General features: G+C 49.5%; 1 protein-coding gene across 2 annotated transcripts in view; it reads left to right on the plus strand.

Annotated features, from left to right (window-relative positions):
* Nucleotides 1-12,995, plus strand: part of WDR54 (WD repeat domain 54) — a 67,461-nt gene that overhangs the window by 846 nt on the left and 53,620 nt on the right. For both annotated transcript variants that reach the window (XM_075345505.1, XM_075345496.1), the window contains exon 2: nt 12,179-12,408. In XM_075345505.1, the coding sequence (XP_075201620.1) occupies nt 12,179-12,408 (230 nt within the window). The remainder of the gene's footprint in view (nt 1-12,178; nt 12,409-12,995) is intronic.

A 12,995-nucleotide genomic window follows, 5' to 3' on the forward strand; every position in this document is an offset into this window, starting at 1 on the left:
ACAGAGACCCCATACAGAGACCAGCCCCCTATACACAGAGACCAGACCCCTATATGCAGAGACCCCCATACAGAGACCAGACCCTTATATACAGAGATCACCCTGTATATATAAATATTCACACAGCAGCTGGGATAGGGATACACAAAGACCAGCCCCCTATACACATAGACTAGCCCCCTATACACAAACACCAGCCCCCTATACACATAGACTAGCCCCCTATACACAAAGACCATCCCCCTATACACATAGACTAGCCCCCTATAGACAGAGACCAGACCCCTATACACAGAGACCAGCCCTCTATATACAGAGACCAGCCCCCTATATACAGAGACCCCATACAGAGACCAGCCCCCTATACACAGAGACCAGCCCCCTATATACAGAGACCAGCCCCCTATATACAGAGACCCCATACAGAGACCAGCCCCCTATACACAGAGACCAGCCCCCTATATACAGAGACCAGCCCCCTATATACAGAGACCCCATACAGAGACCAGCCCCCTATATACAGAGACCAGCCCCTATATACAGAGACCAGCCCCCTATATACAGAGACCCCATACAGAGACCAGCCCCCTATACACAGAGACCAGACCCCTATATGCAGAGACCCCCATACAGAGACCAGACCCTTATATACAGAGATCACCCTGTATATATAAATATTCACACAGCAGCTGGGATAGGGATACACAAAGACCAGCCCCCTATACACAAAGACCAGCCCCCTATACACAAAGACCAGCCCCCTATACTCAAAGACCAGCCCCCTATATACAGAAACCAGCCCCTATACACAGAGACCAGACCCCTATATACAGAGACCAGACCCCTATATACAGAAACCAGCCCCTATACACAGAGACCAGATCCCTATATACAGAGACCCCCATACAGAGACCAGACCCTTATATACAGAGATCACCCTGTATATATATAAATATTCACACAGCAGCCCCCTATATACAGAGACCAGACCCTTATATACAGAGACCAGCCCCCCTATATACAGATACCAGCCCCCCTATATACAGAGACCAGCCCCCTATATACAGAGACCAGCCCCCTATATACAGAGACCCCCCCCATACAGAGACCAAACCCTTTATACAGAGATCACCCTGTATATATAAATATTCACACAGCAGACCCCTATATACAAAGACCAGACCCCTATATACAGAGACCAGACCCTTATATACAAAAAACAGACCCCTATATACAGAGACCAGCCCCTTATATACAGAGACCAGCCCCTTATATACAGAGACCAGCCCCTTATATACAGAGACCAGTCCCTTATATACAGAGACCAGTCCCTTATATACAGAGACCAGCCCCCTATATACAGAGAGCAGCCCCCTATATACAGAGACCCCCATACAGAGACCAGCCCCCTATATACAGAGACCCCCTATATACAGAGACCCCCTCCCTATATACAGAGACCAGCCCCCTATATACAGAGACCAGCCCCCTATATACAGAGACCAGCCCCCTATACACAGAGACCAGCCCCTTATATACACAGAGACCAGCCCCTTATATACACAGAGACCAGCCCCTTATATACACAGAGACCAGCCCCTTATATACACAGAGACCAGCCCCTTATATACACAGAGACCAGCCCCTTATATACACAGAGACCAGCCCCTTATATACACAGAGACCAGCCCCTTATATACACAGAGACCAGCCCCTTATATACACAGAGACCAGCCCCTTATATACACAGAGACCAGCCCCTTATATACACAGAGACCAGCCCCTTATATACACAGAGACCAGCCCGTTATATACACAGAGACCAGCCCGTTATATACACAGAGACCAGCCCCTTATATACACAGAGACCAGCCCCTTATATACACAGAGACCAGCCCCTTATATACACAGAGACCAGCCCCTTATATACACAGAGACCAGCCCCTTATATACACAGAGACCAGCCCCTTATATACACAGAGACCAGCCCCTTATATACACAGAGACCAGCCCCTTATATACACAGAGACCAGCCCCTTATATACACAGAGACCAGCCCCTTATATACACAGAGACCAGCCCCTTATATACACAGAGACCAGCCCCTTATATACACAGAGACCAGCCCCTTATATACACAGAGACCAGCCCCCTATACACAGAGACCAGCCCCCTATACACAGAGACCAGCCCCCTATATACAGAGACCCCCATACAGAGACCAGACCCCTATATACAGAGACCCCCCCCATACACAGAGACCAGCCTCCTATATACAGAGACCAGACCCTTATATACAGAGACCATCCCCCTATGTACAGAGACCAGACCCCTATATACACAGACAACCCCCATTTACACAGACGCCCCTGTATGTATAAATATACACACAGCAGCCCCCTATATATCAGACCTCCCTATACAGAGACCCCCCTGTTATATATCAGACCTCCCTATACAGAGACCTCCCTGTTATATATCAGCCTCTATACAGAGACCCCCTGTTATATATCGGCCTCTATACAGAGACCTCCCTGTTATATATCAGCCTCTGTACAGAGACCTCCCTGTTATATATCAGCCTCTATACAGAGACCCCCCTGTTATATATCGGCCTCTATACAGAGACCTCCCTGTTATATATCAGCCTCTATACAGAGAACCCCTGTTATATATCAGCCTCTATACAGAGACCCCCCCTGTTATATATCAGCCTCTATACAGAGACCCCCCCCTGTTATATATCAGCCTCTATACAGAGACCCCCCTGTTATATATCAGCCTCTATACAGAGACCCCCCCTGTTATATATCAGCCTCTATACAGAGACCTCCCTGTTATATATCAGCCTCTATACAGAGACCTCCCTGTTATATATCGGCCTCTATACAGAGACCCCCCCTGTTATATATCAGCCTCTATACAGAGACCCCCCTGTTATATATCGGCCTCTATACAGAGACCTCCCTGTTATATATCAGCCTCTATACAGAGACCTCCCTGTTATATATCAGCCTCTATACAGAGACCCCCCTGTTATATATCGGCCTCTATACAGAGACCCCCCTGTTATATATCAGCCTCTATACAGAGACCTCCCTGTTATATTCCTACCTCTACACCGTGTGCAGAATTATTAGGCAAGTTGTATTTTAGAGGATTTTTTTTTTATTGATCACAACTATGTTCTCAATCACCCAAAAGACTCATAAATATCAGCGCTTAATATTTTTGGCAGTTGGAGGGGCTAATATTTTGGCAGTTGGAGGGGTTAATATTTTGGCAGTTGGAGGGGTTTAAATTTGGCTTCTTGGGTGGATCTGTTTGTGCAGTGACTATTACTGTGCAGAATTATTAGGCAACTTCATAAAAACCAAATCTATTCCCCTCACTTGTTTATTGTCACCAGGAAACCAATATAACTGCACACAATATAGAAATAAACATTCCTGACTGCAAAAACAAAACCCAAAAAACGAGTGCCCAATATCGCCCCCTTTCTTTCTGATGACACTCAACAGCCGACCATCCATAGATTCTGTCATTGCTTGATCTGTTTACCATCCACATTGCATGCAGCAGCCACCACAGCCTCCAGACACCACAGCCTCCAACCACCACAGCCTCCAGCCACCACAGCCTCCAGCCACCGCAGCCTCCAGCCACCGCAGCCTCCAGCCACCGCAGCCTCCAGCCACCGCAGCCTCCAGCCACCGCAGCCTCCAGCCACCGCAGCCTCCAGACACCACAGCCTCCAACCACCACAGCCTCCAGCCACCGCAGCCTCCAGCCACCGCAGCCTCCAGACACCACAGCCTCCAGACACCGCAGCCTCCAGACACCACAGCCTCCAGACACCACAGCCTCCAGACACCACAGCCTCCAGACACCACAGCCTCCAACCACCACAGCCTCCAGCCACCGCAGCCTCCAGCCACCACAGCCTCCAGCCACTGTTGAGCGATGTTCGAGGTTCACCAATTTCATGTTCGAGTGATTTTTGGGGGTGCTCGAGATCGAACTTGAACGCAAGCTTTTTGCTAAAAGCTCGACAGCTCGAGTTACATTCGAGAACAGTTCGATCAGCAAAAAACCTAGCTAGTTACTAGCTGGCTTTTCACTGTAATAGTGAGTCACTCTGTGATTCACACTATTATCAAATTTCAGCGTATAGTGTGCGGGGGAGTGGGGTGCGGTTTAGATCTGTGGTGCTGAGAAAATGGCGATCGCCATTTTCTGTTCTTCCTTCCTTATGCGCGTGTGTAGTGGGGAGGGCCAGCATGTCAGCCAATCACAGAGACACACACAGCTAAGTGCATTTTTGCCAGACAAGCAAGGGCATGTGTCATAGGCTGTGCATGTCACATGTCCCTGCATTATAAATACGGCCATTTTCCCTCACGGCGCCATTATCTGCCTTCTGCGTCTGGGTGACAGTCACTGCTCACGCATCTCCTGGCGCCACTCCTGCTGTGTACGCTATACACACACCGCTGTAGGGATTAGGGACTGCTGGTTATTTCAGCCCTTGTCAGGGCTGATTTCCAGGCGCTCAGAGCCATAGCTGCTAGGAAAGTCCGTGCAAATGCTGTATACAGCTTCAGATAACAGCGTCTGTGTACCTCAGCTCAGGGAATTCCTTGCTGCATTTCACCATTAGGAGGTATAGAAAGTGAGGCTTCCTTTCCCGTCCACTAACCCACAGAACCCAAGCACTCTACCCTCCTGCCCAGTTTTTCTACGCAATTCTAATTGCAAACTGTGCTGCCACTGTTAGGGCCATACTAAAATTGACCGGGATACTCAGTGTTGGTTCTTCAGCTGTCAATAAAGCTAGACCACCGCTGTAATCTACACCACCTCTCAATTTTTACTACCACATTTTAAGTAGCCAATCTTGTCGCTAACAAAATGAGTGGCAAAATGACAGATGCTGGTGGAAAGGGGAAGAGGCGTGTTGGAAAAGGAAAATAAGTTTGTGTCCATGGGGAAGGTGGGAAAGCTCCATTAACATCTGCTGAAGATAGGCCATCTTCCAGCAAAAGTAAGATGTCTACTACTTTCCGTGGACAATCCGATGTGCTCCCTTTTTTACGGAATCAAACAACTGGAACAAAGGTAGATGATGCACACACAAAGAACGTGCTTGAATGGATCTCAAGTGCTCCAACAAGTGCCCTCTCCTCCACCTCAACTTCAACATCCAAAAAACACCAGTCCTCTGAGTTGTCATCCCAATCAAACTTGCTTTCTCCCAGCTCTGAAGTCTCCATCAGCCCTGCACAGTATGGTGGAACTGAGATGGCTGAGTCTGCAGAGCTGTTCAGTCACACTATAGCCTGGGAATCAGAGGTCTGCTCCCAAGCTACAGTGAGTACAGACCAGGACTTTGAGGAGCTAGGCTGCTGGGGATGGATGTGCGCTGGCTGTGTCTGGGCACACCTGCCGGATATAATTCCAGACACCTAGCGCGCAATCAACTAACCGAGTGACGTCACACGCACGTTGAACGCAATGAGCTACAGAGGCTCACTGGGGATCAACCAAATTGGTTGTATAACCTATTATTTCAGACTAGTCACCACTAGTAGTATACATCTTGTTCACAACGACCATTTAACTCCAAGTCCTGAACTGGACATTTGTATTGATGTATCTTTTATATTGGAAAACTATATTTTTTCAATATTTATTCTCCAATTTATTGAACTTTATTTCTTAAAACTATTATCAGCTGCCCTACTGGTTTACTGATTAAACCACCATACCTGTTCACAAGGCATCTGCAGAGTCACCATTTCAGGTATTTAATTATTTTGCTGATTTTGAATATTGCTGCTCATATTATTACCTAATCTGACTTTTAATTTATCTGATTTTTTTGCATATACTGTGTATATATACAGATCATCGTATTTTGGTCAAAGTCACTAGGAGCCCCTTGACTCACTTTTAAGTTTCTCCCACTATATGCTCATGTGGGTAGCGCAGTGGTCTTCATTATCTATTCTTTAGTCTGCATCCAGAGGGTGTTTTGCACGCAACCCTCCCTTGACCTACTGCAGCTCCACACAGTTCCCTTACTTAGTGCCTGAGCGCTGCCGTTTTTAACATACGTAGAAAGCAGGAATCATTACAATTTCAAGAAGCCACAAACACATGGACTTATAGGAGCAATACTCCAAACATAGCTGCAGGGAGCTTCCCAGCTAAGCAACTGAGAGGGAAGATCCCTGCATGCAAATAAACTGACAATAACCACAGTAAATAAACTCAGATAAGAGCAAAAAGAACCAAACAAAAATAAAGAGCAAAGCACTTATCTGGGGTAGATGTGGTCAGGAGCAGGATGAAGCAGGCTGGTGAACAAAGAACAACTGACATCCGGCAACAGCCTGCAATCAGACCAGGATTTAAAGAAGCAGAGAGTTAGCAATGGAAACGCCCATAGCTCAACACACCTGGTCTCTGTCCACCCCATTCCTGGCCACAAGAGGGAGCCTCACAGCAGCCAAAGCATAACTGACATTCACAACAAATAAGTGACTGACGACGAAGTTACCTTGCGCCTTCCTGGACAGAGTCGGAGTACTGGAAGCAAGTCAACAACTACATCCTCAGCCACCACTCTGCCTCTGAGCACTAGTCGGGGTGGCTCTGCAGGTCGCATGGCCTCTAAGCCTTGCCTAGCCTGGTCCTTTTTTGACCTTGCAAAGGATCTCCCAAATCATGTGATCTGTAAAATTTGTCGGCAATCTATAAGTAGAGGCCAAAAACTCACCAGTTTGACAACTTCTTCCATGAATCGTCACATGAATAACAAACATAAGTCCCAGTGGGAAGCTCACCGTGCTGCAATGCGGCCTAGCGGAGCGGGCCAAACACCGTCTGCCCCTTCAAGTGCTTCCGTGCGCTATTCATCTTCTAGGACTGTGGGGACAGCTGTCACACCTGGTTTTCCACGCACAACTTCCACCACTTTAACTGCAACAGGCAGTTTGCTTGGCAGGTTGTCAGTTGGTTTGGAAGGGGAAACAAGTGCGTGTGTACAGCTCTCTCAGACATCGAGAGCACCAACTTTGGATGAAGGCAACATCATGTCTACGCCTGCACTTTCCTCACAAACCTGCATTTTTCCAGGGACACCCTACTCAACACCGTCTATGCACAGCAGCCAGATCTCTGTCCCATGTGGACAAATAAAAGGCCATTTCCTGTGACCCATGACAAAGCTAAGAGGTTGACTCTATCCCTCTGTAAGCTCTTGGCTACCGAAATGCTGCCTTTCCGCCTGGTTGACACAGAGGATTTTCGAGACCTTATGTCCGTCGCAGTGCCCCAGTACCAGATGCCCAGTCGCCACTACTTCTCCAAGAAAGGTGTGCCTGCGCTACACCAGCATGTCGCACACAACATCACCATTTCCTTGAGAAACTCTGTGTGTGGCCGGGTGCATTTCACCACCGATACTTGCACCAGTAAGGCTGCTTTCACACCTCCGGTTTCTGCAATGCGGCACACTCCGGCACTTTGCAGGAAAATCGCAACCGTTTTTTTTTGCTGCCGGTTGCGATTTTCCTGCATAGACTTTAATTAGTGCCGCATTGTGCCGCATGGCCTTGCGTTCCGTCCGTTTTTTGCTGCATGCGGCAGATTTAGCCGATGCGGCGGCCGGACGGAACGTTGCCTGGCACGTTTTTTCGTGCGGCAAAAAATACCACATCGCGCCGCATTCGCCCGATGCGGCGCATTTTTCAATGCATGCCTATGGCGGCCGGATGCGGCGCGATGCGGCAATAACCGCATCCGGCCGCCGCATGCGGTTTTTGCCACTGCGCATGCTCAGTAGCATGCTGCAAGCGGCAAAAACCGGACTGGCCGCAAAGGAAAAACTTATGCAAAGGATGCGGTGTGTTCACCGCATCCGTTGCATAGCTTGCACAGCCGGATTGAGCCGCAGAGCTCAAGCCGGATGTGTGAAAGCAGCCTAAGCATGGACAGGGGCGTTACATGTTTTCTGACTGGGCGCTGGGTAACTATGGTGAGAGATGGTGAAGGGTCTGCTGCACAAGTCTTGCCGTCCCCACGACTTGTGTGTCAATCCTCTTTATGTAGAAGTTCCTCCACTGCTTCTGCCTCTTCCACCTCGTCTGGGTCCTCCACCTCCGCCCCAAGCCTGCCTGGTCAGGCAACCCGCGTTGTAACTGCGCACAAGGAATCACGCACACCTCCTTACTATGCTGGCAGCAGAGCGCAACGGCTTCAGGCGGTCTTTAGCTTGAAATGTCTTGGAAATAAGAGTCACACAGCGGCTTGCGAGCAAGTTTCGTAAATGGTTGTTTCCACTCAACCTGCAGCCAGGTAAGGCCGTGTGCGACAATGCTGTAAACCTGGGTGCGGTCCTTCGCCTGGGCAAGGTGACACACGTGCCTTGTATTGCTCACATGTTGAACCTTGTTGTCCAGCAATTTTTAACCCACTATCCTGGCCTAGATGGCCTTTTGCACAGGGCACGGTCACTTTCTGCTCACTTCCGCCGTTCAACCGCCGCAGCTGAGCGACTTGCATCGCTCCAGAAGTCTTTCGGCCTGCCGGTTCATCGCCTGAAATGCGATGTGCCGACACACTGGAATTCGACTCTCCACATGTTACAGCGATTGTGGCAGCACCGCCGAGCCCTGGTACAATACGTCATGACGTATAGCCTGGGCCAACGAGATGCAGAGGTGGGGCAGAGCACCCTGATGGAGTGATCTCAGATCAAGGACCTATGCACCCTTCTGCACAGTTACGACATGGCGACGAATATGTTTAGCGCTGACAATGCCATTATCAGCATGACAATTCCAGTCATTTACATGCTGGAGCACACGCTAAACACTATTCGGAGTCAGGGGGTGGGACAACAGGAAGGGGAGGAACTACAGGAGGATTCATATGCGCAAAGGACAACAACATCACCAAGGTCCAGACGTTCATCATCACCAACGCGGCAGGCATGGGACCATGGGGGACAGGGATCAACAAGGGCACATGGTAGCAGGCGAAATGTTGAGGAAGGTGCAGAACATGAAGAAATGGAGGACGAACTGTCCATGGACATGGAAGACTCAGCGGATGAGGGAGACCTTGGTCAAATTTCAGTTGAAAGAGGTTGGGGGGAGATGTCAGAGGAAGAAAGAACGGGTAGCACCTCTATGCCACAAACACAGCGTGGACTTGGTCCGCATGGCTGCGCAAGACACATGAGTGCCTTCTTGCTGCACTACCTCCAACATGACCCTCGTATTGTCAAAATTAGAAGTGATGATGACTACTGGCTTGCCACACTATTAGATCCCCGGTACAAGTCCAAATTTTGTGACATAATTCCAGCCATAGAAAGGGACGCACGTATGCAGGAGTATCAGCAGAAGCCATAGAAAGGGACGCACGTATGCAGGAGTATCAGCAGAAGCCATAGAAAGGGACGCACGTATGCAGGAGTATCAGCAGAAGCCATAGAAAGGGATGCACGTATGCAGGAGTATCAGCAGAAGCCATAGAAAGGGATGCACGTATGCAGGAGTATCAGCAGAAGCCATAGAAAGGGACGCACGTATGCAGGAGTATCAGCAGAAGCCATAGAAAGGGATGCACGTATGCAGGAGTATCAGCAGAAGCTGTTACTCGATCTTAGATCGGCTTTTCCACCAAACAACCGTGCAGGTGCACGGAGTGAATCTCCCAGTTGTAACTTGACAAACATGGGACGGTCTCGTCATCTTCAACAGTCTACCCGTACCAGTAGCACCGTATCTGGTGCTGGTCACAGCAATTTTATGGAATCTTTTCATAATTTTTTAGACCCTCCTTTGCAAGGCCACCAGAGACAAGAAGTCTGACACATAGTCAACGGCTGGAGAGGATGATACAGGAGTATCTCCAAATGAACATCGATGCCATGACTTTGCAAATGGAGCCTTGCTCATTTTGGGCTTCAAATCTTGAAAAATGGCCTGAGCTCTCCACTTACGCCTTGGAGATCTTGTCGTGTCCAGCTGCCAGCGTTGTCTCTGAACGTGTCTTCAGTGCTGCTGGGTGTGTGCTGACAGATAAGCGCACGCGTCTGTCCAGTGACAATGTGGACAGACTAACGTTCATCAAAATGAACAAGTCATGGATCCACAAGGAATTTACTACCCCTGTGTCATCCTGGGGAGAGTAAATGCTTGTGGATTTGGAATGTGCTTGATGCAAATCTACCTGTGAAGTGCACAACTGGGGCACAAGTGCTGCCACTAAAGGGGTGGGTGTGTGTGTGGCCCAATTTTTGGAAAAAAGGGAGACTCCACTTGGAGTCCCCTTGCTGTGTTTTACATGATTTTAGAATGGCGTGCCATGCCTATATCTGTGTCTCCTCCTCTTTTTCCTTGTCCTGCTCTTTTGTTTTCGCATGAGTATTTGTCCTTGTCACTTTCTCATGTGTTTGTGTTATGTTGTGAGTTGTTTGTCACCTTTTGGACACCTTTGAGGGTGTTTTCTAGGTGTTTTTATGTGTTTGTGATTGCTTCCCATTGTTTTCTATGGGGTTCGAGAGGTTCGTCGAACGGCTCGCCGAACCGAACTCGAACGCGGGCTTCGTTCGACGAACCGAACCGAACTCGAGCCTCTAGAGGTTGGCTCATCTCTACTCCAGTCACTCTTCCCAGAGGTGGACTGTTTTCCCTCCCTGTAGATCTCACATTTTATGAGGGACCACGGGTTCTCTATGGGGTTCAGATCAGGTGAACAAGAAGGCCATGTCATTAATTTTTCATCTTTTAGACCAGAGGTCCCCAACTCCAGTCCTCAAGGCCCACCAACAGTGCAGGTTTTTGGGATTTCCTTAGTATTGCACAGGTGTTAATGTAATTACCTGCCCAGGTGCTGGTTCCAACAGCAGTGCAATGCTAAGGAAATCCTGAAAACATGCACTGTTGGTGGGCCTTGAGGACTGGAGTTGGGGAACCCTGTTTTAGACCTTTACTGGCCAGCCATGCTGTGAAGTAGTTGGATGCATGTGATGGAGCATTGTCCTGCATGAAAATCATGTGTTTCTTGAACGATAGCGACTTCTTCCTGTACCACTGCTTGAAGAAGTTGTCTTCCAGAAACTGGCAGTAGGTCTGGGAGTTGAGCTTCCTCCATCCTCAACCCGAAAAGGTCCCACAAGTTGATCTTTGATGATTACAGCACATACCAGTGCCCACCTCCACCTTGCTGGCGTCGGAGTCGGAGTGGAGCTCTCTTTACTGATCCAGCCTCGGGCCCATCCATCTGCCATCAAGAGTCACTCTCATTTCATCAGTCCAGAAAACCTGTGAAGAATCAGTCTTCAGATATTTCTTGGCCCGGTCTTGACGTTTTATCTTCTGTTTCTTGGTCAGAGGTGGTGGTTTTCAGCCTTCCTTACCTTGGCCTGTCCCTGAGTATGGCACACCTTGTGCTTTCTGATACTCCAGTAACGTTGCAGCTCTGAAATATGGCCAAACTGGTGGCAAATGGCATCTTGGCAGCTTCACGTTTGATTTTCCTCAATTCATGGGCAGTTATTTTGCGCCTTTTTTGCCCAACACGCTTCTTGCGACCCTGTTGGCTATTTGCCATGAAACACTTGATTGTTTGTTGATCACGCTTCAAAGGTTTGGCAATTTCCAGACTGCTGCATCCCTCTGCAAGACATCTCACAATATGGACTTTTCAGAGCCCGTCACATCTCTCTTCTGACCCATTTTGCCAAAGGAAAGGAAGTTGCCTAATAATGAAGCCCCCCTTATATAGGGTGTTGATGTCATTACACCGCACCCCTCCTCATTACAGAGATGCACATCACCGGAGTTACTTCATTGGTAGTTGGCTCTCAGCCTATACAGCTTGGAGTAGGACGACATGTATAAATAGTGTCATGTGATCAAAATACTCATTTGCCTAATAATTCTGCACACGGTGTATACAGAGACCCCCCTTTTGTTATTTTTCAGTTTTTATAAGGAGACCTCTCCTCTTGTCATTTTTTAGCCTCTATACCTGTAGTTCCTGCTCTTGTGCTCCCCTCTTCCTCGCTGCGGTTCCCCTCGGATTCTGTGATACTGTGATATTATCAGGACCAGTGTTAGGGGTTCATTTACTTTTCCTGATGATACTGGTTTCCTTGCAGCCGCCATGTATCGTAAGGATAAGAGTATCCAGATGAAGAGCAGCGCCTCCTCCCTGTACAACAACCTTAGCGTGCTGCCCATCAGCGACAAGAGCCTCACCTACTTCACTGTTGTCCACGCTAACACCGTCAACATGGTGAGCGCCTCCGCCGACGGCCTGAACTTCTCCCACCGCCAGCTGCAGTCCAAGGAGGGGAGCGTGGCGCTGAGCTCCTCCCTCATCACTCAGGTCAGTGCCCACCCCTGCAGAGGCCCCTTACTGCTCTACTGCCCTCATCACCCAGGTCAGTGCCCGCCCCCGCGGAGCCTCCATACTGCTCTACTGCCCTCATCACCCAGGTCAGTGCCCGCCCCGCGGAGCCTCCATACTGCTCTACTGCCCTCATCACCCAGGTCAGTGTGTGCCCCCACGGAGCCTTCATACTGCTCTACTGCCCTCATCACCCAGGTCAGTGCCCGCCCCCGCGGAGCCTCCATACTGCTCTACTGCCCTCATCACCCAGGTCAGTGCCCGCCCCCGCGGAGCCTCCATACTGCTCTACTGCCCTCATCACCCAGGTCAGTGCCCGCCCCCGCTGAGCCTCCATAATGCTCTACTGCCCTCATCACCCAGGTCAGTGCCCGCCCCCGCTGAGCCTCCATAATGCTCTACTGCCCTCATCACCCAGGTCAGTGCCTGCCCCCGCGGAGCCTCCATACTGCTCTACTGCCCTCATCACCCAGGTCAGTGCCCGCCCCCGCGGAGCCTCCATACTGCTCTACTGCCCTCATCACCCAGGTCAGTGCCTGCCCCCGCGGAGCCTCCATACTGCTCTA

The sequence above is a fragment of the Anomaloglossus baeobatrachus genome, chromosome 1 (genome assembly GCF_048569485.1).
Source record: "Anomaloglossus baeobatrachus isolate aAnoBae1 chromosome 1, aAnoBae1.hap1, whole genome shotgun sequence".
Classification (NCBI taxonomy): domain Eukaryota; kingdom Metazoa; phylum Chordata; class Amphibia; order Anura; family Aromobatidae; genus Anomaloglossus; species Anomaloglossus baeobatrachus.